This window comes from Prinia subflava, chromosome 2 (genome assembly GCF_021018805.1).
Source record: "Prinia subflava isolate CZ2003 ecotype Zambia chromosome 2, Cam_Psub_1.2, whole genome shotgun sequence".
Lineage (NCBI taxonomy): Eukaryota > Metazoa > Chordata > Aves > Passeriformes > Cisticolidae > Prinia > Prinia subflava.
The window spans coordinates 110998756-111025322 of record NC_086248.1 but is presented as its reverse complement, the minus strand read 5'-3'; the positions used below and the strand labels follow the sequence as shown (position 1 = coordinate 111025322).

The following is a 26567-nucleotide window of genomic DNA, read 5'->3' as shown; positions in this document are numbered from 1 at the left end:
ACAAGAAAATCGGTATTGTCCCGCTGAATTTCTTAAGTAGCCCTTGCTTTAGATCACCAGTGGATTCCCCCCTTGTTTATTGACACCCATTCAGGCAAGGGGAGGGGAAAGGTTTCTGGGCACTTGGGCTGTTCCTGCAGACATCCTGGCACTTGTTTGATCGGGGGCGGAACAGGACACAGACCTTTCCTGCCGGGTGCTATTCAGCTCCCAGAACAATGCCTGGCAGCTCCCGAGCAATTTAAACCGGCTAAAAACAGCCCAGCCTGGGGATGAATCATGGCCCATCCGTGTTTGCTTCCGCCTTTCCACTCAGACGCCTGAAGTCAGCACGGCCTCTACTGGCAGGCAAGCGGCTCCCTGGAGAATAGGCAATAAACAACATTTTAAAGGGATTTTCTTTCACGAGGGCTCTGCCTGTGTGAATCCCAATAAAAAGCCAACTCCAGAAAGTGTGCATCCGGGACAGAGGGATGTGCAGCCTGCCGGAGGACTTGCTCTAACATTCATCAAAGAAACCCCAAATACAGACACGTTACACAGGAACAGAGATGATCCTGGATTTTTCCTGGCTGTGAGTTCTTCTGAGAGCACCCACTACTTTCTACTGCAGCGTTACAGCTCCGCTTCTTGAAGCAGCCCTAGAAAAGATATTCCCACTGTGTTTCTCTGGGGAGAAAGAGCAAGATCCTCCAGGATGTAAATGGGGCTGGCTCCACTGGGCGCAGCACAGCAAACCCAGTTCATGGGCACTGGGAATGTGGACCATAGCACTGGGATGGCAGAGCTGGAGCAGGCTGCAGGGCCAAAGCAGCAGCCAGGAACCTGGCTAGTCCTGTTCCTCTCTCCCTGCTGCCAAACTGATAGGCAAACCCAGGATGTCTCTTTAGTCCTTCCTGGCCTGAAGCTGGGAATAATATTGTCCATAAAGTGCTTTATCAGACACTTGACCTCTAGAGAATCTCAGCATTAGCTAAGAAATAATCTCCAGGAGCAGGTGACACGGACAAAAAGCGGACTCAGCCAATGGACAGCAACAAGGAGAAAGGTTTGTATTTCTGCATGACACGGGAACTTGTCAGGATATGCCCACTCCAGCCATCAAGGAAGGGTCTGAACAGGCACAAACCCCAGAGCAGCCTGCTTTAAAGCGTGGCTTGGGGATCTTCCCAGAAAGCTGCCCCGAGGGCAGGGCAGGGCAGGGCCGGCATCGCACAGGGATCACCCCTAGGGGAGGAGTGCCTGGAGGATACCGGCATCCCTCGGCCAGGGCGCGGGCAGGGCCGGTGTCAGTCGCTCTGCAGCGCTGTGCCCGGAGCTGCCAGGGCACAGCTCAGCCCGGGGAAGGTCAGTGCAGGGGTACGAGGAGCGCCCCGCGTTGTTGGCACAGGCGCCTCAAGGGCGTCCCAGGGCGCTCCCCGCGTCGGCGGCGCCCGGCGGGCCCCGGGCCGGGCCCCGAGGGGCGGGGCGGGGCGAGGGGCGGGGCCGGCGCGTGTCCCCCACGCCCTTTCCGCGCGGGGTCAGCGCCGGCCGCGGGGCGGGGCCTCCCGCGAGCTCCGCTTCCATTGGCTGCCTGGCGGCGGGGGAGCGCGTGCTGACGCACCCGGCGCTGCCATTGGCTGCCGGCGCGGAGGGGGCGGGGCCGGCGCTCGGTGAGTGAGGGCCGGGGCGCGGCGTGAGGGGGGTCCCGGGGGGAGTCCTGAGGGGCCCGGGCCACGTTCCCTTTGCAATCCCGGTACCCCCGGGTGCGGCGCGTCCTCGGCCTCTTTGCCTTTATTTCTTGTCTTTTTGGTTAATTGCCCTTTTTTTCTAGCGGCGGACAGGCGGGCGGAAAGTGGGCAAGGAGAGGAGCAGAAAATTGCAACCCTCAGATCCCGCAGGCCTGAGGGGCGAGAGCGGTGTGGGGTTTTCCCCCAGACCAACCCCAGAAATGCTCCCCAGCCGAAGCGGAGCTGGCGGGAGACGGAAATGCCATCAGCATCCGCTGTGCTCGCTGCATTCCATCAGCCAAGCGATACCCACGGGCTCCTTGCACAGAGCCCTCCCTGTCCGCCGCCTCTGTGCAGCGCCCCGGCCGGCGGCTCCCTTCTGACGGCGTGAAAAAGCTCAGGGATCGCTTTTCAGGAGAGATCCCTGCGGACCTTCCCTTTGAAATGAATGAAGCAACCCCACTGTCTTCCTCTGTTATCTAAAAACACGGCCACGGGTATCGTTTCTGTGAGACAATTGAGGGCTTGGGTGTAGGTGGGAGTTTGCGCTGCTTTCCCGTGCTTTTGAGGCCAGTGGAAAGTTCCCGCCGTGCTTAAAGCTGTGGTCGTGCAGCCCTCCTCAGTCCTGCCCGAGGATTTGGGATTGCTTCTTCCCTGGACGCGTCGCTGCCACTGGCAACCCGACCTGTGAATTTTTCGGGGCTTGTTGGAAAATGGTGAGAAAGCTTGTTTTCTAGACGCTCGTGTAGCTGGGAGTTGCACTTGGCGGCGGCGGTGTTCTCACTTGGTTGTTAAATACGGCTTTCTGCCCGATTGCTCTGTGTGTGACGTCCCCGCCTCGTTTGTGTCCGGGTATGGTTTGGATGTGCAGCTCCCTCTGAAGTTAATTGAAATCAGCTGCCAGAATTAGAGACTTCGGAAAATGCGCTGAGATCTCTGGTGTCCCTTTAAATACCCTTACAAATCCTGCAGTAAGCAGATTTACTCTCACTCCTGTGTATTGGCAGGTTTCCTGGTTTCTCTTTAGCATCCAATTAGCTTCTGGAGATTTAATGAACCTGTGAAGCGGCACTTTGCTCTTTTTTTAAAGACCAATGGCAGCGCAGAAATGTAAATCACTGCATGCTGCCTCGGAAAGATAACAAATGATCTTAAGTTCAGAATATTTGCTCTCCTCCACACAGTTAGGAAAATAACTGATGGGTCATGGCCTGTAAGTTTTATTTTATATTGCTTAACACATGCTTTTTAGATTTAAGGTCAAACTTTGATGTTTTTTACAGTTGTTTTTACTGGGCTGACACCTGACTCAAACTGCTAAATCTGGTGGAGGTAACAATGTTCAAATCTCTTTGAATTTAACGTGGCATCTTAAAAATAAAGCTCTCCTGAGGTCGACTTTTAGTGACAGCACATTGGCTTTTAAACTTTAGAGGCTGCTTTAATGCCTTGTTAAGCTTTTCTTTCTTTTGTATCTATATTTTAAGTCGCGTAACGAGGACAGGTTTACTGATTACATTTTTTTACACCTCTTTGTGTGGAAAGGCAGCTTTCCTGAGGGCAGGAGAGAGCAGCGCAAGCCATTCCAGATAACGCCGTGTGCGGAGGGTTGGCTTTGGTGGCAATTTCAGGAGTGGATTGGGAGGCTCCGGAGGGCCGGGGCCGCCGGGCGGGGCTGGCGGAGCCCCGGGGAGGGCACAGGCGGCCGTGGGTTGTGCCTGCGCTGCGGATTTGGTCTCCCCTGGAGAGCCGTCGCGTCCTCCCGCCGCTCTTTGTTTCCTCCCTCTCGGCGGAGGGAGGGGTGGATCGTGAATCGAGGCTGGGACAAAAGAGCTGGCAGAGGGAGGGAGGGAGGATCACCTTGTTTCCCACTTCCAAGTATTGTTTGGGAATCCTTTCTCGCCTCTTTTATTTATTTATTTTAATTTGAATTTAATTTTAGTTGAGTTTGCTGTCGATGCTCCCTTGGCTGTTCTCTTTGCTGGGGGAACACCAGCAAAACCTCTCTGCTGACATTTCCGTGCTGCCGGCACCTTGGTTTGGCTGTGTGGGGTCTCCTTCATTAGGCTCACGGGTTATCCTGCCGCAGCTCCTCACTCAAGCCCAGTCAGTGCCAGCATTTCCATTAATTCGTTTCCCAAAGAGTTAATGTCATGAATTGAGGCAGAAGCTGCAGAGCTGAGTGCCAGGTTTGAGTTTTACAGCCTCCTACCTCCCTCTCTAACTTTTCTTAGCAGCTTCTTTCTTCTGGGTGGCTTCCACTTCACGGTTTTGGGGTTGTGTCTTTAAAAAAGGCTCAGCTTTCCACCCCAACAGCCTTCAGGGCTCAGCCAGCCAGGAGGTGCTGCATGTCCCAGTTAATGACAGCTCATTCGGGCCCAGTGACCTTGTGGTGCACAAAGTGTTGGTGACATTGGCCATCAGAGCAGGACTGCGGTGCCTGGTATGAAGCCCGGGTTTGTTCTTGGCATGGCCAGGGCTGTGATTGGCTTTTCCCTGTGTGTCACATCCTTGAAAGCAGAAAATGCTGCTGAGATGGGAGGGTTTGCTCTTCCTGCTGCCCCACCTGGCGAACCGAGATGCTCCTTTATGAATTCTGGGGTCTCACCCAGATCACTCTCAATCTCTTTGTTCTTGGGCAAAGGAGAGAGGGGGGATGCTGAGATGCCTGTGCTGTGTATTCCAGAGACGCCGAGGCTCAGCGGGGAGCAGCCGTGTCCCGATGGCCGTGGATGTGGGGAAATCGCCTTCCGCAGAGCCCCTGAGCGGGAGGGCCGAGGGCCATGGGACGTGGCACAGCGCGGACACGGAGCCGGACTTCCCGGAGCTGGCGGGGGGCCTGCAGCGCCTTCCAGGGACAGAGGAAGCCCAGCCCAGCCTGCAGGGGACAGAGGGCGTGGCAGCGAGCGGACACAGCCGAGGAGGCTCAAGCTGCCACCCAGAAGCGTCTTCGGCATCTGCACCCGGATTTTCCCGAGCAAGAGCAAACCCCTCAGGGAGAGGGGTGTTAGTGGAGAGAGCTGCCGACGGTGGCCCTGTGCCCCCGCAAGTTGGCCCCTGTTCCTTTTCCTCAGAAGAGCAGCAGGTGAGAGGGTTTGTACCTGCAGGTGTTGCTGCACCACAGGGAGGTCCCAGGAGAGGTGGGGACTGGTTTGGCAGGGCTGTGCCAGCAAGGGCTTTCCATCTCTCCCAGCCAGAGCGTGCCCAAGCTAAGATGCGTGGTGGGAAGAGCTTGGGCTCCAACGCCCGAGCTGTTCCTTCCCGTTCCCATATTGCCAGTGCAGAGCTGGGAACTTGCTCAGGACAGTGCTCTTTAAATAAGCCTCTTGGTGCCAAGTGACTCGTGCAGCTCCCAGGCCCTTGAGATGCCTTTCCTTAAAAACGAGCCCTGCTCTGAGCAGCTGCAGGCCATCCCCACAGATGGAACAGAGTTCTGCTTCCAGTCTCAGCTCATGGCAGGTCCAGGGTTGGGCTTTTATCTCCACATCCCGGCACAAAGGAGCCTTTTGTCTGGGTGCTGTGCTTCGTTTCATGCCTCTCTCTCTCTCTCCCTTTCTTTTTCCATCCCGTCCTTGAGCAGGGGAAGGCACTGGGCTCTTGGGACCCGGTGCCCAGCCCTCCCAGCTGGTGCAGCTCTGCCGAGGAGAGCACCCTTGCTGGCAGCCGCCGCGATGCCCGTGTTGGCCATCGGAGACAGAGCCTGGGAGCTCCATCCCCGTGTCCTTCCACCCCAGAACTCCTGCGGCCCCGCACCCCGCCCAGCCCCGAGAGCGCCCTGCGGAGCCGCTCGGTGCGGAGCCTCTCCGCTGTGTCCTCAGAGGGAGACGGCCCCTCCGAGGAGCCGTCGGGAAGCTTCCCAGCCAGCTCGGATGTCCCTTCTCCTGCGGCCACCACGGCCGCCCGGGACGCGTGCTGCCCGTGGGGAGCGGGAGGCGGGGCTCTGCAGAGGCGGGAGCCCCCGGGCCCTCTGCTCCAGTACCGCGGCACCGCGGGGCGCGTCCGGGAGATCTCCTCCTACCAAGCCGATTACTGGGCCTGTGCCATTCCCGATTCGCTGCCGCCGTCTCCGGACCGCAGCTCACCCCACTGGAACCCCCACAAAGAGTACGAGGACTTGCTGGACTATGCTTACCCGCTGAAGCCGAGGTACAAGCTGGGAAGGAGGCCGGAGCCTTTCCTCCATGACTCAGGAATAGGTCTGGAGAGCTTTCCTGCTTCTCCTGAGGGCATGTCCAGGTCCGCCAGCATCTACGGCCGAGCTGGGCAGGCTCGGGGAAGCAGAGAAAACGGACTTTGGGAGTTTGTGGCCTCTACAGAGAGATTTTCCACCCCGAGGCCTGGAAAAAGAGGCTGCTCAGGAGCTGGCTCGTACTATGAACCTTTACCTATTGCCAAAGCATTGTTTGCAAGTAGTGCTTCCTCTCATCCTCCCAAAGGTTCTGCTACAGATGTAAGGGTGGAAGCCCCTGGGCCCAGCTCACCTGGGCGCCCTGCTGCCGATGGGAGAAGCTGGGATACCAGAGGAAGCCCCTGTCCAAACTACACAGGGCAGGTGCAAAGCACCAGGAGGTGTTTGCTCACCACAGGAGTGCTCCCCCTGAGGAGGGAGTGGGAAGGTGATGAAGAATTTCTTTCCCTGCCTCCGAGACTGCAGGAGCTGGAAAGGCTGGCTCAGTTTTTGTCCAATCTTTCCTTAACTATAAGGATGCCCGGGTATGACCACCATAACCTTCCACATCACAGCCCCAGCAAGCAGCCCCTTTCATCCAGGCTGGCTCCTTTTGGAGAATCGAGAGCTGGGGATGGCAGAGGGGATGTTGAGGGTTGTGCTGGGCTGTGGCAACACCACAGCTCCCCAAAGCCTAGCTGGGAAAACACGGAATCAGATGGCTGGATCCATAGGGATCCTCCCCGGGGGCTTCATCTGCCAGCTGGTGTCAGGGACTCACTGGATGGGATGTGCCTCAGTGAACCACGGGTCAAGGGGCATCCAAAGAAGAGCCAGCAGAGCGAGTCCCTTATGCAGTGTGTCAAGGTAGGCTGAGACCAGAAATAAAGTTTATTCTGGGAAGATGTCACATAAAATGTGCCTGTCTTTCTGGCACGATTGATTAAAGCTTCCCATTCTGCATGGTGTGTCCTGCCTGGCAGCTGGTGGTAATTTATGCAGGGGGCTCACCAGAGCAGATAATTCCTTCTGATGGAGCAAGAGCCCATCTTGCTTCCCCTGGGGCTCAGTGTTGCAGGCAGGCTGGCTGGAGATGTGGCACTCAGCTGGGTCCCCCAGCCACCCGTCCTGCAGTGCAGCTGCACCAGGCAGGAGCTGCAGCAGCTCTGAAGGGTTTCCTGATTATTTTGTGCATTATTACATTGGTCCCAGCACTGTGCTCCCACCCTCCTCTCCATCTTCTTCCCACCCCAGTGCTGGGACAAATTTGGAAATGATGCTAGGCAGTTTGCAGGCACATAGCTGCAAACTCATCCCCTCCTCTGGTATGGAAATAACTCTGTTGATTTAAGAGGGTCTTCTTGCCAAACTGCAGTGCCAGGGAGAAGCGCTGCTTTATGGCAAACTCCTGAGGAGCAGGAGCAGGGCTCGAGCCTGGGTCTGGTGCCAGCAGAAGCCCCTGGGTTTCATGCAGCATCTTACAAAAATAATCCCTTACCGAGACGCTTTAAAAATAAATGAAAGCACTTAATTGAACGAGACAGTCCCTTGGGGAAAAGCAACTGTAAATTGACTGTATGGCTTTGGTGAGGAAGAGGATGAGGATATCTCTCGGGCTGGGAGGTGCTGGAGGCCAACCTCTTCCTTCAGCCTGGGTGCTACCAGCCTCCAGCACCTCTCCATGCAGACATTTATTTCATGGTGGCCCTCAATTCTTGCCACACAGTGAGTGCTGGAGCTGCTCAGAGGTTTTAATTCTGGCCTTTTTCCCGCTGACCCTTGGTTTCCCAAGCTTAGGGATGTTTGTGTGCCGGGGTTGGAGAGGAACAGGGAACACCACTGGCTCACCTTTCCGTGTCCCTGCGCTGTCTCTGTCGCAGAAATAGATCTAAATAGCTCCGTGACCCCTTTTCCATGCTTTGTTGAGCAGATGTTTTGCTGCCAGCTGGAAGAGCTGATCCGTTGGCTGTACTCCGTGGTGGATGTCACCGGCAGCTGGGTGCCACCCTCGCCGGATGCCGCCAGCGTGTCGGCATCGCTGCACCGCTACCTGGTGGGTGTCAGCCCTGCTCTGCTTCCTGCCCTCTGCTGTGCTGCAGGCAGCAAGCCGGGGGAAGCCTGGCATCCCTGGAAAGTTCCAGAGTGCACTGGGTTTGCAAAGCCAAATTTGGGAGCGCCAGGAACCTGCTTGGAGGGAACTGCTCGCTGGGCAACCTGCCGCAGGTGCGCGCTTCCAAAGCCCTTCTAAGAGACGCTGCTCTTCTCCTTGCCTTGCCAGGAGTTCAGGAGGGACGTGGCCGACCACCGGAGCCTGACTGAGAGCGTGCTGGAGCGGGGAGAGGCTCTCCTGGACTGCATGGCATCGAGTTCACCAGGTGAGGAAGAGCGCTTGCGTGGGGCTGCTTGCTGTGGGGCACAGACGGTGCTGGCCAAGGCATCTGCCCCCAAAATCCCTGGCCCAGCCTGGCCAGCACCACTGCACATGCAGAGTGGTTGCTCTGGTGATTTAGAAGAAGGGATTGCTAAAGGGTGGGCTGTAGCTGCAGTCACCAAAGGGGCTGCAGAGGTTGAGCACTGCATTATGGATGGGTTTTCTTGCACGGTTCCAAAGGTTTTCTTTAAGACCCCCTATTTCTGCATCTTCATTATGAACCTGGAGACTCCTGGGTCAGTCCCCACCTCCTGCAAATGCTGCATCACAATGGGGATGGGATGAACAGCACATTATTGATTTTTAACACTTGATTTCCTTCCAAAGTCTGCCTGGACGGGCAGAACTCGCCGCTTTGACAGACACTGAATGATGGCACTCCTGTCACCTCCACTGAGCGGTTTTTGCTTTCCAGCTCTGAAGGACACGCTGGCTCTGATCACCAGACAGTCAGAGGAGCTGGAGAGCCGCGCAGAGCAGCTGTATGAGTCCATCCTGGCTGCCGTGGGCCCCGCGGGGGGCAAGGACGCGCGGCACGACAAGGACGGGGCAGCACCCGGCCGCTCCCTGGGTAAGCAGGGGCAGAGAGGGGAGGAGGCACAGGGAGAGAAACACTCCAGTTAGCAAACACCAGACATCAGACTCCATTGTTGTTTCTTTGATTGTGTTTGGAAAGCCGCAGAAGGCAGCAGGGAGACTCAAAATAGAAGCCCTGTCGTGCCAGGGAAAGAGCAGTGCTGGTGACCCAGCTGATGAAACCCAAGAGCACGAGGGGAGTGATGGCAGGTCCCTGTCACTCAGGGCTGGGGGACGGCAGCAGTCCAGCACACACACCTGCTCTCCCAGATCCCTTGCACAGCACAGGCAAGATGAGGAAGGGATGGTTTTTGGTTTTGTATCTTCTCGGATACATTCTGGTTGCTGTATAATGGTGGGGAAGGGAAGCAAGCGATTTCAGGTATAATACAGGGGGCTACAAAACTTGTTAGCTTATTTCTTCACCATCTCCCTTCAAAGGAAACTGGAGGCAAGTGTTTCAGGGGTGCCAGCCTCTTAGAAGAGAAAAGCAGTGTCTTAAACAGTGTTTGGTTTGTTGTGGTTTTTGAATTGCTGTCTCTGCCCAGCCGTACCCTCCGCACTGGTGAGGTGGGGGAGAGGAGCGTGGGGATTTCTTTCTTTGCAGACTGCAGGCAGAGCACAGCACCAAACACCTCATTTTATTTCAGGTGCTGCCTCTGTCAGACCTAGGCTGCATTAGCCCAGCTCAGGAGGGCTGAGAAGAATTGCAGCAGGCACCAAACCCCTCCATCACCTCTCCAGAGATGCCAAAATCTGTGTCCAGTTGCCCACGGGGCTGATCTCAGCGTGGGTTTGTGCCATGGCTTGAGAAAGGTGCCTCATTCAGCAGGTGTGCTGGGATGTCCAGAGTTGTGTAAGGAATGTACAGCTGGCCTTTTCGGGTTGGTTTTTTTAACGTAGCTTCCCTTTTTTTATTGAAGTGGGCTGTTCTGTGTTAGCAAAACGTCAGGAAGAGTTTTTTAACTGAGCAATCCATGGTGTGCCGTGAGCTCGCTAAGTAAAGCCGTGTGATTTTAATAGCCCTGTTCTCATGGTTTGTTTATGCTCGTCAAAAATAGGTGCAAGGAGCCAAGAAATAGCAGCTCCCAGTTCCTGGGAGCAAACTGAAGGCCTGGTTATAATTACCACTCCCTGCTGAAGCAGAGCCTGCTTAACTTTCAATGTTGTTATTCATGAACACAAAAAGCCTTAATACTGAATCCAAATAAAATAATTGACAAGCGAGTTCAGGTAGGGAGGAGCCAGGTTCTGTGTAAGCTGCTGGTACCTGCTGCTGGCAGGAGCTGTGCCTTCCCCCTTCCAGCTACTGCAGTTAAATCACTGCTCAGAACATTCATCAAGGGTTTCCAAACCCTTTCTCCAACAGAAAAAGGGCAGCTCTGAAGCAGCATAAGGTAAGTGGCCAAAAAAAGTTACATAATGTTGGTACTTGGCTTTAATTAACCTTTAACCTGAATGGTGATCATCATGTTCTTGTGCAGAATACATCATTTCCTCCCATTCCTGTGAACAGAACACAGGGAAGTTTCTGTTCTGCACAAGTAGAAGGTGAAAGCAAAGTTAAACTGAAGCAGTTACAGCAAATAATTCATTGGGGTTTGATATTCTCCCATCTTCTACAGCCTCAGCTTAAAGGGCAAGTGTTTTTGGCCCATTGTATCAGAAGTATTCCAATATTTCAGCTCACAGGTAAGAAACTACAGTGCCTTTTCCTGGAGCTTTAGGCCTCCCTACCCTCATCAGAGCTCAGCCTGAACCCCCAGGCTCCAGCAGGGAACAGCACAGCCCAGTGACCCGTTTGTGGCTGAGGGGGAACAAAGAACCACCACACACCCGCTGTAGCCCAACTGGTTTTGCAATGCTTTTATTACTGTATATATTAACATCGGTTTGGATAGTATGTAGCAGGCATCTCGACATTGAAGTTCATTTGTGCACTCTCTGCAGGGAAGATGTTTTACCCTCAACACACCTCCTTCTGCTTCACCTCCTGATCTCAGCAGCACTCTCTGCTCCTCCTGCTCCTGGGGAGCAGCAGGTCACATTTAGAATGAATTATACCAACAAGCACATCTCTACTAGAAAGCACATCACTTTATTGTGAAGGTCTCAAGTGGAAGAGTTCAACTTAACCATGACAATACTTTATGTATTACAATTGCCTGTTGATTTATGCAACTATGTTGAAGAAAGCTGTTAGCCAAAGTCACCCCCCCAAAAAAAAAAAAAATCAGAGGATATTTGCACCAGTTTTAGTTTATACCTCACAACATACCTAGGCTATATTTTTACTATCACAGGGTGTATTTACTACTAGGGGAATGTTACATGGTTTTTCAAACATGAGACTATTTACAGAATAGGCTGAACATTTGAGTTTAGATAAAGCTGAACAATTTTACATGTATAGGAAGTGTTATAGGCTAGCTTTCCTGTGGCTTTTAGCTAGACATCAGGCACTAATGATTTGATTAGCTCTGTACAAAGAATCACACACCATCCAAACCCCCTGGCTGCTGGTTAGTTCCAAATCGTTTGAGAAAGCGCCTGCTTGGGGCAACAGTTTGGTGGGGGCCTTGCTATCCCCATGCCACCCTCCTGGTGCCTCACTGCAGAAGGGAAGAGAAGCTAAGCTGTTGCACTAAGTCAGAAGATACTGATCAGAAGAGGATGGAATTAACAGTATATAGAAAAGACATAATATACTGGTAGAAAGTTAGACCTCCTCAAGGTTACGCTGAAATCGTTCACGTCAGGGAAATAATATTCTCGCCCCTGCTATGCAAAGCTGACGGGAATTCCCTCCATCGAGTCCTTGAGAAATAAATTAAGTTCCGAGACTAAGGTAGGGAACTGTTGTACATTCCGAGTGCATTGTGCCTCGTGAACCTCGGCTGGGTGTCTCTGGTACAGCACTCGTGCCTTAAGCACCGTGACAGCGCGGGCTTGGGGCCGCAGTCACCGGGCGAGCTGCAGGGAGGGGCTGGGAGCCATGGCTGCACACATGGATATGTTGTTTTGTGCACAATGCAAGCCTGATTTCCCCCTTAGCCATACAAATTAAGACAATATTTATCACCATACAGTTTGATATTACTTCCAATAAGTACAATATTTATTAAACATTTCTTCAGTTTTGTTACATATTGTGCAACAAATTACAATATTCTGCAGCCACAAATTATATGCAGAGTATGAAGAAACTATTAATCAGATAGTGTGATCTCTCCATTTATAATTCTACAAGAAGGAACTAGCAAATCAGATCTTACATATATCTTACTAAATTTTATGCATGGAAAGTGACAGACACTGTTGTGCTGTTTGATACAAAATGGCTAAACTTCATCTTCAGAAGACTAAACCTGACATCTAAACATGCCAATAGAAACATCAAAACAAAAATACATCCTAACCAACCACAGGAAACAGTCTGGTATCAGGAAAAGCAACAAGGATTACACGTTTATAAACCAGCACACAAAGGTTTAAAACAGTTCTGAAAATGAAGTTAGCTGTCTTGAGTCAAGGGAATAAAAAAAGTCAGTATTGACCATTTACAATCTCTGACCTTTGTGGAGACGGTAAGAATCTGTTGTAGTGCAGCTACATACAGTACAATTCAGGCAATTTTTTTTTTTTTCACTTGGGTTCAGATTGCAAATTCATTGTTGTGAGACAAAAGGGGGGAGGCAAGTTTTAGCAGCAACCTCCACTAGACTGCTTGACTGGAGTGCTCTGAATTTTAACATTGGACTTCTCCGCACCACCAGCTGTCGCTCCCGGACCCATTCGTTTTTTAATCTCGGCAGCCATGGTCATGAAAGACTGTTCTACATTTGTGGCATTCTTTGCACTGGTTTCCAAAAACGGAATTCCAAGAGAATCTGCAAATTCCTGCAAAGCGAGAAACAGCGAACAGTAAGCTCATGCACAGGTTCATCCCTCACCTCATTCCTGGAGCACCACGGCATAACCCACACGTTCCTGGATCCCACCCCAGCTCCAGCCTGAGGAGGGCCTGCAGGGCAGGGGTCACCAAACTGCCCCCCTTTGTGGCACTGGAACCTCTGGGTGTGACAAACCAGAGCAGGGCTCAGCCAGGCAGACACAGGAGCCCCCACATACCTTTGCTGTTGTATAGTCTACTACTTTCTTTGTGGTCAGATCACACTTGTTCCCCACCAACAACTTGTTGACGTTTTCACTGGCATAACGGTCTATCTCCTGCAGCCACTGCTTGACATTATTGAAAGACTCCTACGAGATAAGAGAACTGTCAGCAAGGCCCTTGATAAAGAGGGAAGTTCAGCACTGTCCCTTTGGTCATGACCAGGGAGGAGGAGGAAGCACTGCACTTATCTACGTGACTGACAACCATGAGAGAGGACTCTAATGCTGCCCAGCTCCCCTGCTGGCCTCAGGACAGGCTGCTCACCACAGCCACACAGCCCCTGTGCCAGCCCTACACAATCAGCCCTTCCTGCACCCTTCCCCCTGTTATTTTCCCCTGCTCCATATAGTGAACATCTTCTACCGCCTGGGACTCTTCTTCCTCCTCCTGTAGCAGAGATAAGAGACATGGTACACAGCTGAAAGCAGATGCATCCCACATATTGACAAAGCATCAGGTATTAGGTGCAGCCACCTTGTTGTAGATGTGCTGGAACAACCTCTGACTCCAGAAATGCTGGACTGATATTCCAGTTAGTGACTGAACACAAGAGTTCTTTTTCTTTTAATTCAGGAAACCCTATACTTCCCAAGTGCCCTTCAAACAACTGCACCAGTTCTTCAGAGATCCTTTCAGAGAAAACACTGGCTCAGTTGTATCCTGCACACAGGCTGACAATTTTCTGTTCCAAATGCCAGCCTTTACTATAGACCACAGTTCAAGTACATTCACAAATCTTTCAACAAAATTCCATCAGTAACTCAGACTTCCTGCTACCAAAGGCAGGGTGAGATGTGTTCACACAGCACCATAAGTTACCTGCTCACCAAGTTTTAGGTTAAGCCTAAGATACAACTGCTTAGGAGCCACAAATCCCACTGCTCTCTTTATTTCTTTTATTTCTGCCAAACCAGAGGCAAACACATACACTGGGCTTGATAAGCCTTAACACAGCCTGTAGAACTGTGTCCCTGTTTCCTTAAGATGTGCCCAGCTGTTAAATTCCCGCTTTACTCATCACCTGGAGAAACCGTGCAGGCACAGGTTGAGCACGTACCTGATCTGTAACATCATACACAACTATGATGCCATGAGCTCCTCGGTAGTAACTGGAAGTGATAGTCCGAAACCGCTCCTGCCCCGCCGTGTCCCACTGCAAGACAAGCGACAGTGTCACTCCTGCAGCGTGCCTGAGCCACTGCTCCACACCCCCTTCCACACACACAGGATGCCAGGAGATCACGTATTTTAACTGAGAATTGCACTTTGTGGGTGCTTTTCAGAGTGCTCATTTGTTTGGTTTCAGCCAAGTGCAGCCAAGAGGATCTCTCTGGAGAGAACACTGAGCAGCTGTGACCCATGAAGAAGCCACGGTTCAGTGGCCAGAAGAGCAAACACAAGGCAGGACTTGAAAACCTGCTAGGAATAAGGTCAGAGAGCTGCAGGTCTAACATGGCCACTCTCTTCAACCTCCTTGGCACATGGGCTTCAGCAAAGGTATTTTCAAATACCAATTTATCACATCAAACTTGATTCTCTTCTCCTACTGGGAGAGTTAAAGACAAAGTGCTTGACCTCTTCTGCCACCCAGGATGGGAGCAGGACTCACCTGAACATTTCTCTCCCTGGAGCTGTGTCCAGAACAGGGCTGGCTGTGTACTGAAAATGCACTCACAGATTGCAGCAGTGACAGCATTCCTGGTGGGCTGCTCTGCACTCAGGACAGTCACACTAGAGCCTGGAGGCTCAGCCTGCTGGCTGTGAGCTGGACTCTGCTCCACAACACTGAACCCCTGAGTCACTGCCTTCAAGTCCTTGGAGCCTCTGCTTGAGCTGACCTTGCACAGATATTAGATTTCATCACACCAGTCACCCTTTTAGAGTGCTTCAAGATTAGAGAATTGCCAAGTCTCTTCCTCTGTTTATTCCAAGTGAAAGGCCAAAAGCATAACCAGAAAACACCACCCAGTGCTGAGGCAGCCAGGCCAGTTACAAGCCTTTGTGTCAGTTTTTCCATTCAGGTCAACAAAAGCAGTTTCCAGCACTTCAGACAGCGCAGCCTGGTAGTAACAGCTGCTGTGGAATTCAGGCATCTTGGACAACTGTGTGGTATCCCTGCACTTAGACAAATGCTGGCTAAATACTGCAGAACTACACCAGTTTTGCTACGAGAGCACTCCAGCACAGAATCTCCTCTTCCAGGCTAACAGCCTTGGTAGTAAGCACCCTTCTTTAAGGACAGGTCATGGGAGGGCTGGAAAAACTGCCTTGCCTCTTGTAACAGGGAAAATACCCCTTGTATCTGAATGTATTTTAAAGTACAAAGGTGAGCACCAATAGCTATGGATGTAACTCTGTGCTCCAACAGCCTGAAGCACACAGGAGTTGAGAAATACTACTTACTATCTGAAGCTTGATTGTTTTCCCATCTAGTTCTATAGTTCTGATTTTGAAGTCCACACCAATCGTGCTGATGTAACTTTCTGTGTACGTGTCATCCTAGGAGAGAGAGTGAACATAGGTCAAGCCAGCTGCACCTCTTCTGCAGTCACCTACTTCATTATGCACCAGACAAAGGTACTTCATTTCCTTGTAAAACCAGCCTGATGTCTCATGACAAAGTCCAGGAGGTGGCCAAGCATTTACTTTCCAAAAATTCTGCAGCTTTTAAAAGCACCAACCAGACTTGTGTTTCAAAAACCAGTCAAAAAAGCCTCTTTTCTGGAAATCCTGTACTGTCTAGTCCTTGTGAGCTGCAGTGTAAAAAACAGTTATTGAAACCCGTGAGTTTTTTATTTTTCTTTGATGGTTTTTCATCTGTGTTACACAGCAGAGAACAAGTCAGGGGCTCTGTCTCAGCCACACAGGAGTGTCAGATCCTGTGCTGCTGCAGCTGGTTGCTAAGGCAGGTTAGAGTTACAGCTGGAGTACTCTGCTCTGCAGCCAGTGGTGGTACAGGAGGGAGAACACGGCCTCAGCAGCTGGCAGGACCTGGCTGCAGTCTCCAGCAGGCCCTAAGGCACACAGGAACTGCTGGGTCAGCCTTTGCTACCTTCCAGTGATTGCCAGCTTGTCAGCAGGAAGGAAGTGTCTATCCCTAAAGTACCCAGGACAGAGCTTCACATCTAATGCACCACAAAAGGCTTTATGTGACCAGTAGGAATCACAAAAGCAAGGGATTCCTCTGGGCTGTGAATGGAAGACATCTCAGGTAACACAGCCAAGTAAGAATCAAGCATTAAGCCTTTCAGAGTGACGTGACATTTATTTCCTTAGCATTTCAATATTCCAAAGGGTACGTTTGAAAAGCCTGAAGAAGTTTAACCTACAGCAGCAAGAAAACACAGGTGTGGTATGCTGTGGTAATTCCTATGTCAGGGTAAAACAGCTTAGTTGGAAAAACATCTCGAAAGGAAGAGGCTACTCAGCTGAAGAAACACCAGATAACAGAGTACAAACTTCAGCTGGCTATCAAAGAAGAAAAGTTGGATTATGCACATGAAGCCAAAATTAATTCAAAAGTATCTGCAAGAGAAGCAGGCTAGGCTGCTCTGGGAGTGCTGCTACAGCCATGGTGTCACTTCCAATGCACTGCCTCCACCCTGAGAGCAGAGCAGGTGACATCCTCCTCCTGTTCATGCTGGTACCAACAGCAGCCACAAGGGCTTTAACTGAGGCTGTTTGCACACCCAGCTCACCGTTTCACATCACTAATATCAGGGACAACAGAGGCTCCTTCCAGGGTGCCCAGAGAAGCTGCTGAGGCTGTGAAAACAAAGCCATCATCTTGCACTCAGGTTTCTAAGTTCATGCCCCATATCCTGCTTCCCTTGCTCTCCTCCCATGGCAACCCAGAGCTGCACTTTGGCACACACTGAGATAAGAAGTTTCCTGGACTTCAGCTCTTTCTACCAAGAGCTAAGTCAAACCCGTCTTACATTTTCTTGTTGACAGGAAAACCAGAGCCAGAACAGCGCACCAGCAACTTTAACACTCACTAAAGAAAGCAGAAGGCCTTAACATTCCTAGAGTATTATTTATATTACTTCTTTAACTGAACAACTGGCAGGTCTTTTTACTGCAGGTATCAAGCTCCATCTGCCTGAAATGTTCTTATCAAGGAGTAACTGATCAAGGTCTGTACTCCCCATGCCTAAGGGCACACCCCAGAATTCCTTCCATCCTCAGCATTCTACCACTGCTGTAATGATGGAAGGTAAATTAAGAGATCTTGTTCTCAAGTAACAGGAAAATTAGAATTTATCTTTGCTGGACATATTAATGGCACTGTTTCTTTCCAATTCAGTCAAACAATTCCATCAGATAGACACAAATTCAGAATCAGGAGGAGTTTGCACTACTGTACTTATTCTTTGGTATTACCAGGCCTGTCAGACATCAGCCCTGTACCTGAAGGGAAGTTCTCACTAAGGACCTCTTTTACATAGTTGTCAAGCACGATCACTTACTGCAAACCTAAGTAGAAGGCAAGATTTCCCAACACCGGAGTCTCCAATCAGAAGTAGCTTGAATAAATAGTCACTGCAGAAGGAAAAAAAAATTAGGTCACTTAATGAAAAACACTGTCAAGAATGAAGTTCCTTACAGCCAATACATTATGACTCTTGAGAAGGGTAAATTAACTCACTGCTAGGGAAATCACCTACAACTCCAAGCTCCTCTGTTCAGTTTGGAAATTCACAATTGGTAGGGGAAGTGTGAGGTAGATGCTCTGAACACACATTGTGAACGGTGCCTTCCTGGGAAGTTACTCTGAGGGTAACAGTGGGACTGCCAGCAGGAGCACCACGGTCCTTTGTGGGGCAGCTGAGATGGAAACCGTGCTGTGCAGCTGAGTGCCAGCCCCTGGCTTGGCTGAGCAGCTGCAGTGACACCCGGGTGGTTCCAGCCTGCTGCCTCCAGGGCCATCCATTATCGCTGCTCTCTGGGCTCGGGGTTTGACTGCACTGCCCAGCCTCACCAGCACAGGGAGCCGCCAGACCCAGCCCTTTCCTTCCTCAGTTCAAGCTGCTCATGTTTCAGTTCCAGCAGAACGCCACAGCACAACTGCATACCCACCTTACAGCACACTGTGGGCAGTGACCAACACCACACCTGCCTTCCAGAACTAAACAAAGCTCAGGTCATTTCCAGACGGGGATACATCTCTGGAGGGTGTCAGGTGTGCTATCAGTAATTCTCAGGATACACTGGAAGAACTGACGAATCTTGTGCTCAATGTTGAGTCTTCCCAACATTAAAGAACAAGCACAGTGTCACAGACCAGCCTACATTTATACTTCCAAGAGCAGTGAGGATTTCACTGCGGCAAAATAGGAGTTTTTGTGTTAGTCCTAACACTAATGGGGAAATTTCACGCTAGAGAACAAGTAACAGAGAAAAACAGAGAAAAACAACAACCCACCACTTACACAAGTTATGTGGCTTCCCAAGTACTGCACTAACTCATTCTCAGTTGACAACTCTTGGGCCCTGTAATGGCCCAGGACTAAGCCCTGCTCTCATTTAACCCAACAGTTCAACAGCCGTATTTTTCTGCCCACTTAAGCAAGGCAGTGAAGATTAAGGACATGTGAAGTGCCAGAAGTCAACTGTCCCCACCTATTATTCCCTGGAATGGCCACTGCCCCTGGCTGGCAGGAATCCAGGCAGGAAACTGCATCCATGCCCAGCTGATAAGAGCCAAGCAGATGGCCAAGCAGGCTGCTCCTCTGCTCAAGGGCCCAGCGCTCTCACCTGGCTGGGCCCAGGCTGCAGAACACACCCAACCTGCAGCTCTGCAGTGCCTCTGCCGAGCCTAGAGAGGGGTCAGGAGTGCTAAATGTGGAAACTGAGAACCCAGTCCCTAAAAATGCAACCTCTCCTAACAGTGCACAGCTAAAAGCACTAAAGGCATAAAAAACCAGCCCAAGGACACCTAGCAGTTTACAGTCACAGGATTCAGCGCTCACATGCCAAGTCATGGACTACCACAAGGCAGGATGGCTTTAGGAAAATGACAATTAACCCAACATCTCAGCAGGTTCGAGTTGGCTGAAGCACTACTGCAGACCAGAAAACTTCTCACTCCCAATAAAGGTTTGGTCCCCAAGAGCCGCAGAAGGTCTGTACCCTGGAGACCAAGGAAAAGAGCCAGGGCTCCAGGACCTGCTCTGCTGTTACACCTCTGCCTTTTCCCACCAGCTTTCACTCAGCTCCTTCCAACTCCAGCAGGAAGTTTGGGTTGTTCAGTTCCCTCCAAACACAGAATTTTCCGCAATCCTGAAGTCAAATTATTATGTTCAGCTTGCAGCATGCTATAATCCCCTTGAGAATATTAACACATGAATATTAGCACTGCATTGTCTTCACTAAAATTAGTGGGGAAAAAGTTAACTCCTTCCTGGCAGAGGTAAGGCTTCAGCTGAGGGTCTGAGAGCCACCTCAAAACCTCCACTGCTGCCAAGAGTACTTCGGGTTCCCCCAGGCCCCCAAACATGAAAACTTGTCTTCCTCTGTCAATCCCCATGCCAGGAGCAGCTCCCACCAAACCAACCCATCAAATCCGTCAGTCTTCAGCAGCAAACAGGAACAGCAACAGTGTGTACACAGAACAAATGTTAAACTAACACAACTCAAGCTTTAAACACTGGGTTTGCTCTCTTTGCTGTTCAGCACTCCCCTCACTTTGGGCTTCAGTACTTCCAGAACCACAGACACAGTGGTCTTAAGCCACCTCCAAGACAGGACCCACCTTGACTGAGTCAGCTCTGTCTCTGGCCTTAGAAATGCCTGTTGTGTCACAAAAACCTAATTTTGGTGGCAAGACTTTCATTGGTTTGGGAATAATATAAGTAAGACGTTAGGAACTTAGGGTTTTAATCTTTTAGAACACTCCATATTCCAGTATGATAGTGCATTCCTTTCCAAGTACAGCTTAAAGCTTTATAAGATACAGGTCCCAAGACCTTTCAAAATATAGCAGGTGCCTATTTAGGGCCATAGAAACCAAATGTGCACTTTGTTAGAGTGTGATGCTTCGGACACCTCTTGGGTACAGCATCAGATCAAATCAAAATTTTTAAAAGCTACTAAAATTTGCAGAAAACTATTTCTAGACTGAGCTACACCAATGGAATATTTGGGTAAAGGGGCTCAATTGCAGCAATGCATCCAACAAGCCAAACAGGTTATTTGGCATTGACTCCTGAAGAGCCACACAAACATTTCTGAAGCCACCAAATTTTGCCCTTTAAACCTGGAGACTTAAAACTCCTCAGCTCCTCAGATTTAGGGAGCCTTCCTCAAGCTGGCTGAGCTGTGCAGCACAGCCTTCTCCCTGCTCCTTGGGAGACAGTGGGAATTCAGGTTAATCATTCAATTATTTCTCGCCATTTACATAAGCCAGTCATACTTGGGTCGTGTAAAAGAGCACACTGGAAGAGCGTGTGCAGCCAGGCAGGGGGGTACAGTGAGGAAGAGCGAGGCTTTCAAATCCTCCCGTCACTTCCTCTTGCCAGAGAAATAAAGGACAAAGATGTTAAATGTAACTGTCTCTTGCCAAAAAAGAAAAAAAAAAGGCACCTCCAAAAGAGCCCTGTTGATGTTTTGAGCAGTGCAGCATCCTCTCAATACACACATGTCCCACGTCAGTGAGTTCAGCAGAAAAGCAGGAAATGAAGTTGAGGACAGACCTGGCCAAAGCTGTGTGGAACAGGACCTGTGAGCCTCCAAGATACCACTGTTTATCTAATTCATACAAGGAGGCATGTGGGGATTTTCTAAATGCCAGGAAGGATTTATGCCAAAACAGACAAGGCTGGGTAGTCACCTATCTGCAAGCAGGAACTGCTGGAATTGGCTTTAATCACTGATGTCAGCTTTACTGCACACAGGTACTCATGGCAGCCTCAATCCCCACTCTGTTCTACCACCCCAGAAATCCTGAAGAGGAGCATGACTGTCACTCTGATTACACACTGCTCGTGTAGGTAAACAGAACCCAGGAGACACGGTGCCACTTTGCATGGCAGATTGCTGCTTAGAAAGGTCAGAACACAAACACTTTCAGATGATTCCACCAACCCAGGAGCTGTCACTCAAGCGTCATCTGCTAACCCCCATCACCCAAGACTGAACCCCACCTCACTGGAACCGCCCAAGATTTGCCCCCAAAGCCCCTGAGCTTCCTCATCTGTGCTAGAAGGTACCCAGAACAGGAGCCAGGCAGAACTCTGCTCTGATCAGAGGCACTCCTGATCCCTCCTGGCTGCTGTGCACGCCAGCGGTGTGTTTATGCTCCGTGAGAGCTGCAGAAGGGCAGGAAGTGCTGAACCTGACGTGATCTAGTCACAACAGAGTCAATATTGACATTCTGCTCGCTCAAACACCGCCAGGGAGGCAGGAATGGGGGAACACAGCCCAGGGCTGGGTGGGCAGCTGTTTTCAGAACTGAGCTTCCAAACACTCCTTTTAATATCTCACCCATCCTTCTTGAGCTCCTTCACCCAATGTAAAAACAAACAGCCCCGCTCGGCTGTCCAACAGCCCTGGAGCTCCAAGGAAGCTCTCAGAAGCACAACTCCCCTTCAAACCTTGGCACGAGCAGGACCTAACCCTGTAGCTTTGTCAGGAAAGCTGAAGGAAGTAGGTCTTTAGTTAGAAATTTTAACTAGCCATCCCACTGACTTCTGACAGAGTTCTGGCACGCCCAGGACAGAGGATTTGGGCTGCAGCCTGATGTGAAGCTGTGATAGGGAAGTGAGATGTGTTACATTATAGGCAAGGCACTTGTGAGAGGACAAATGGATGTATCTCTCAGAGAGAACTGGAAGGAGCAATGTCATAATCCCTTAAACGTTATTCCTGTTTCAACAGGGATCCAAGTACACACATCACAGTGACAGGTATCTTCTGTGGCGTCCTCATCTCCTCCCCTCATCCTGCCGACACCGCCCTCTCAGGAAGCGGCAATTTAACGCTCTAAGTTAATCTCAAACTACAGCTTTTCCTCTTTGTTTCACTTTCAAGAACTCGGCTGTGATCACCACCAGGGCCAAGCACTCTTCACTGAGAATGAGTCTCCCTGAAAACCCTGCCCTCAGCACTCTGTACCTCGCTGCAAGGAAATACCCTCTGCATCAGTCTGAAGACTGCAAGAAAGGGAAAAACAAAAAAAATCTGTGGAAAAAGCTCCCTCCAACTCATTTCTCTTAGTGGCCTAACACTCTGCAGGCAGTTTTCCCACTACTAAACTCAACAGTCTGCAGGGTAAATTTGAGTTTAACTCCTGAGAGCCATCAGGACCATGGGGCTTTGGGTTTTGTTTGTTGGGTTTTCATCCACTGCCAACCTCCAGCTACAGTTTTGGCGTTTTCCAAAGCGACACCAGCAAGTTTGTGATGTAATCTTGCCAAGATGTAACTCGAGTTCCTGGCTGTACCTCCTGGGTGTCACCAACTCCCTCAGCAGCTGATGACTACTTGTTTGCTCCTCAGGTGATTTTAATGGACTCAGGAGTGCTTGCAACCAACCCCACTGACACAAGTGGGGAACATGGGAGCCGCAGCAGTCAGGAGCCTCAGCTGAGAAGACAAAACTGTGGGAGTGTTCCAAGAGCAGAGTCCGTGGATATCCAGAGCAGCAATGCCACTCCACACGTGCATTTCCACACCAGTGCCATCAGATGGGACAGTGGCATCAGCACCCCAACCTGGGGCGCCAGCAAAGCCGGCATCTGTGAGAGGATCCCAAACACTTCCTACAAGGCTAAAGGGTTGGAAGTGCAGCAGCTGGCTTTTTGAACTGCTTTCTAAACTAAGCCTAAGTCCCCCCTCTAACTCTTACAGGAAAGTCTTGAACAAAATAAAAGTTTATTGTTCCCGACAGCCTGGTGGGCAGGACACAGCTCCCCGAGTTTGCAGAATACAGACAAGCCCTGGGCAGAGATCTCACTCAGCCCGACCGCCGAGCAGGTCAACTAAAGAAGAAGGCCACACACACAACGACCCTCCCAAAACCCCTTGTGTCGTCTAAGCAAGTGCTCTTTCAGCTGAAAACAGCCTCAAGAGCGTTCTATTATCAAGTCCCAGCGTTGCAAAATCTACATAGGCAAGAAGTGTTTTGCAAGAGCCATGTGACACACACATGACTTGCAGCTCAAGCGAAGGGTGGACCCCTGGCTGCGGAGCCGCCGCCGGCCGGGGGGATCGGCTTTCACGGGGCGCCGGTGTCCCCCCGGTCACTTGTTGGAGTCCAGGCCTCGATGTGCATTCCCGAGGCTCGCGAAAATCGCCGCGGCTGCGCCCCTCGGCGCTGCCAGGGCGCTGGGGCGGCGGATGCCGCTTCCCCCCGGGGACGCCGCCAGCCCCCCGCGGCCCCGCCGGGACCCACCCCCGGGCGGCCGCGCTGCCTCCCGCCCCCCACCGCTCCTCCTCCCCCGCCGCCGCTCGGGCCCGGGCGCGGCTCCGCGGGGACCTGGGGGGGGGGCTCGGGCCCTCGGAGCCGCGGGCCCAGCGCGGTCCCCCCGCGGCCCGCGGCGCCCCCAGCGCGGCCCCGGGGCCGCCCCGTCCCGCACTCACTATTCGGGGTTCATGCTGGACATGTCCGTGGGGCCCGCGGCCCGAGGGACGGCGAGCGCGCTGTGAGGGGGCGGTGCGGCGGCACCTCCCGCCGCCGAGGCAGGCGCTCCGCGGTGCGCTGGTCCGAGGGAGCCGCGATCGCCCGGCGCTCGGCTCGGCCCGTCCGCCCGCGCCCGCTCCGCGGCCTCCGCGCTGCGCCTCAGCCCAAAATGGCCGCCGGAGCCCGACCAGGAAACGGGGCGGCCGCTCGCCGAGCAGCGCTTACATGGCCGGGGGGCGGCCGAGGGGCGCGACGGGAAACCGAGTCCGCGCCGCCGCCTCCTCCCGGCCGCGCCCCCTCCTGCGGACTCGCTCTCCCGGCGGCCGCGGCGGCGGCGGCGGCGCATGCGCGAAAGGCGGCCTTTCTTCCCTCGGCCCCGTCGGCTCGGAGCGGCGGCCGGCGCCGCTGATTGGCCGAGAGGTGCCGGCTGGGGGTGACGTCAGCGGGCAGACGTGGCAGCTCGGGCGAGTCAGCGCGGGGCGGGGCGGGGGCGGGGCCTCGGCGGGCGGGGCGGGGCCGGGCCCGGGCTCCTCCGCGGGCTCTGGCCGGGGCTCCAGCGCTCCTTCGCTCCCTCCTCCCGGCCCTCCCGCCACCCCGGGTCCGGCCCTTCCTCCATCCGTGCCGGCTGCCCTCGGCGCGTCCCGGTGCGGCCCCGGCAGGGCGCTACTCCTCCCGATGGCTCGCTCTGCGCCGCGCCCAGCGGGCCCCAAGGCGAGGGTCGGGCTCCGCGGCCGGGGCGCTGCCGGTGCCCGCGCTGCGGAGGGCGGGACAGGCAGCCGCGGAGGGGGCAGCGTGCGGGACGAGGCCCGCTGGGAGTGCGGGCAGGCCTGCGAGGAAAGGGAGCGGCGAGGGAAGGGAGCGGCGAGGGAAGGGAGACCCCGCTCTGGCGCCCCTTCGGCCGCTCCCCTCCCGCGCCGGTGGCAGGCAGCGATGGAGGCTCCGCACCCAACGTGGGAAGCGCATCTGGAGCAGCACTGGGCATCTTCAGCGCCTCTAAGGCCTGTGTTCTTCACGTGCATTAATAAGTCGCTGTCCCTTTTGCATCTTTTGTCCAAAATACCTGCCCTAGCATCTCTTATCAAAATCTCTTTACAAGCATTGATCACATTTCTCACTGCATTCTTAAGGCACAGTAAATATTTCTGTGCTTGAGTGGCTGCTGGGAAGCGCGCAACTCAGGATCTCTGAGCAAGCAGCTTGTTAAAGCTGAAGATTTCACAGTACCGGGGACTGGTTTTCTGGTCAGCCACTTTTAACAGTGTCACCAAACAGCGAATTGTGTTGCTGACACTTTAGTTGTTGATGTTGTCAGGTTTATTCCTGACAAAGCCCCGGCCTTTTCAGCAGCATCAGAGCGAGCACAGGCACTGCAACACTACACATCACTCCAGACTCACACACGGGGCACTGCTAAACCTCACAAGCCTTAACAGCTCCCTGTAATCAGCTCGGGAATTTAAATCCCACCACTGAATGCACATTACCCGGCGTTATTTCATTACAAAGGGCACAGTATAATACACTGACCAAAGTTTATCTTCCAGCCAGCTCAAAGGACAGGAGGGACAATCTGTGAGGTCACTGCAGCCTCCAGTGCAGGGGTGTGGGCAGGACTCGGGCTACAAGCTGGGAGGTGTTACTGCAGACATCCAGGTGTGCTCCGTGCCCAGGGACTGCTGGAATGAGCGACAGGAATGGGTGTCTTTCACTTGGACAGCATCAGAACAGAGCTGAAACCCCAGAGGAACCGGAGGTTGCATTCTTGTTCCTTTTTCTCCCCACAATAAGATGAAGAGCAGCCACTCATGCTGCATGCATCTTCGAGGTTTTAGTTACGTTCAGTTCCTTACAAAAGGCCGGTGAAGTGTGCTGGCTGCAATAGGAAACACTGAGTTAGTTACACGGGGTTTGGGTTTCCCCTGCTCTCGCACTGCTGGTTAGGTAACGCAATCTGCAGTTGAATCTACCACATAACGTGCTGTGCGTTCTGTGGGGGTCACTGCTGAAGTTTCCACTTCCCTTTCTCTGTTACTGTGTGTGTCTGTGAGACAATGCCCGTTCTGTCTGATGTTTGCCATCAGAAATCCTGTGAGCCCTTCGAAATGCGCTCTGCTCTCTGGTACAGCAGTTCTCTTCAGGCACTCCACGGAAGGTGACCAAATGTGCAGGAACACCCCAGATGACAAACTTCATTTAGCAGACAGCAATTCATTCTCTGCTGAATACAAAAATTGGGTTTTGCAGCGACATTTTTAACATTTGTGCTTTAACTTTTCTCTACTCCAGAGAAACAAAAAGCTCCAACCACCCTGATTCCTTACTCTGTTGTGAGGAATGATGCTCACAAGCCACAATAAATAGGACTCTGCCACGTATGTATTAATGTACCCAGCCAAATCAGAGAAGACACAGGGACAAACCAACACCAGCACCAGCAAACTATGAAATTGCAAACTAGATTTACTTCTGAAGTAGGGCACAGGTTAATAAGGCTGTGGGGAGCTGTTTCATTTCAGAGAAATAACAGCTTCCATGTCTAAAAGCAGATTTAATCTGTGTGACTGTCTGGGCAGCGTGGCAGCCGAAGCAGCCCGTGGCTGCAGGGTGTGAGGGCGCAGGGAAGAAGTGGGACTCCTCCAGCTCTGTAGGAGGTGCACGGGGAGCTTTCTGCTTCCCGTGTGGCAGGCTGAGGTCACCTGCTGCTGCTGTGTCACTGACACCGTTGTGTCACCGTCTGCAGCCCAATGTGTGCTCTGTACCCGTCTGACTGGATGAGCAGGCTCGGGACCCCTGCCTGGTTTCTATCTGTGATGATTTATAACCCTCCATCACACTCTGTCCTGTCCCTCCTGCTGCCTTCAGGGCTGATTCCTGGTTTGTCTTGAA

At 52.3% G+C, this 26567-nt stretch overlaps 2 protein-coding genes across 2 annotated transcripts; one reads left to right on the top strand and one right to left on the bottom strand.

The window, feature by feature from the left end:
• The first annotated feature begins 1149 nt into the window (after nt 1–1149).
• Nucleotides 1150–11159, top strand: CEP68 (centrosomal protein 68). The gene is given in 8 exon segments (XM_063391560.1): nt 1150–1347; nt 4396–4794; nt 5290–6744; nt 7808–7930; nt 8156–8252; nt 8724–8856; nt 8858–8879; nt 9535–11159. Coding segments are annotated over 7 exon segments (2244 nt in total). The 5' UTR covers nt 1150–1347; nt 4396–4431; the 3' UTR covers nt 9586–11159.
• Nucleotides 10962–24042, bottom strand: RAB1A (RAB1A, member RAS oncogene family). The gene is made up of 6 exons (XM_063391562.1): nt 23642–24042; nt 17531–17603; nt 15465–15560; nt 14119–14214; nt 13016–13147; nt 10962–12784 (listed from the first exon to the last, which is right to left on the bottom strand). Exons 1-6 carry the CDS (start codon nt 24025–24027, stop codon nt 12587–12589), a joined length of 981 nt encoding a protein of 326 aa, XP_063247632.1. The 5' UTR covers nt 24028–24042; the 3' UTR covers nt 10962–12586.
• Between the last annotated feature and the right edge of the window lie 2525 nt (nt 24043–26567).